This window comes from Sphaeroforma arctica (assembly GCF_001186125.1).
Source record: "Sphaeroforma arctica JP610 unplaced genomic scaffold supercont1.21, whole genome shotgun sequence".
Taxonomy (NCBI): domain Eukaryota; class Ichthyosporea; order Ichthyophonida; genus Sphaeroforma; species Sphaeroforma arctica.
In genome coordinates, this window is record NW_014040537.1 from 1 (window position 1) to 1,245 (window position 1,245).

A 1,245-nucleotide genomic window follows, 5' to 3' on the forward strand; every position below is an offset into this window, starting at 1 on the left:
CACAAGACACTCAACTCATCCCATAGTACAGTACACACCACCACAAACCTATTACTACAACCAGAACTCTGCCATACATAACCAACATAAGACACTCAACGCATCCCATAGTACAGTACACACGACCACAAACCTATTACTACAACCAGAACTCTACCATACACAACCAACACAATACACTCAACTCATCCCATAGTACAGTCCACAGCACCACAGTCTTCCTATGCCATGCCCAGCCAGCCCTCTCCCACCCATACCGAGACCCGTGTGAGTCGCCATCCAACAACACCGTGCAGGCTCCACAACCCCCCTCAGAACACCCTATCTTGGTTCCCGTCAGTCCTATGTCACGTAGGTAGTCGGCTAATAAGAGTTTTGGGTCTGGCTGTTGCACGGTGATGGGTTTGCCGTTGAGTGTGAAACTCACCGCGTCGCGTACAGGCGCCTTGCCCGCGTTGAAGTTGAGGAGGTGGTCGTCTCTGAGGGTGGATGGGTACATGGGTAGGTAGTATTGAGCATAGGGGGTTGAGAATAAACTAACGGGTATTTGTATTGATGTTGGGTTGGATAGTAGGGTTTGTTTAGTGGATGCAATTGAGGTATCAAGTTGTGTGAATAGGGGGTAAGCAAGAGGCGGTGTGAACAGCTTGCACTTACAGACCTGAGAAATCCAATAAGCCGACGACGCCCTGCAAGAGAGAGTAAGTCATACACATATAACGCTATATATATATATATATATATATATATGCATACTTGTCCTCGAGAGAGAGTGGGTGGTATGCCATATCCGGGTGTGTACATACTACAAGCATATGAAGAGAACCGTATGTGACTAGCTGCCTGAAAGCATCGATCTGTTATAGCGTATGTTACTATCATTTGAGATATCAACTCGACCATCTTGTCCGCATGTTTGTGTCTAGGCTGCTGCTGCCGTCTCGAGCTTTGAATGTTTTGTGTCTGTATGTACCTAATACTAAACCTACACAAATCATACGAAGCCTATAAAAATTCATCAGAGACTTATCAGTACTGTCTCCTGACAGCTACAAGAAAAGGTAAACCCACGCCTTATAATACGCTTTTATTTCCCTTCAGTGCCACCCAGTATCTCCTCACTATGCAGATGTCTTCCTAATTAACAACCCGGTTCATCTTCGTAATATATATATATATATATGCATATATATAAATATATACCTATATATATATATATATATATATATATATATATATATATTA

The 1,245-nt window shown here is 43.2% G+C and overlaps 1 protein-coding gene across 1 annotated transcript; it reads right to left on the reverse strand.

Annotated features, from left to right (window-relative positions):
• Positions 1–93: 93 nt before the first annotated feature.
• SARC_00621 (hypothetical protein) lies at positions 94–499 on the reverse strand (the record flags this gene model as incomplete). Its single annotated transcript, XM_014305662.1, has 1 exon — positions 94–499. One exon carries the CDS (start codon positions 497–499, stop codon positions 140–142), a length of 360 nt encoding a protein of 119 aa, XP_014161137.1. The 3' UTR covers positions 94–139.
• Positions 500–1,245: the final 746 nt, after the last annotated feature.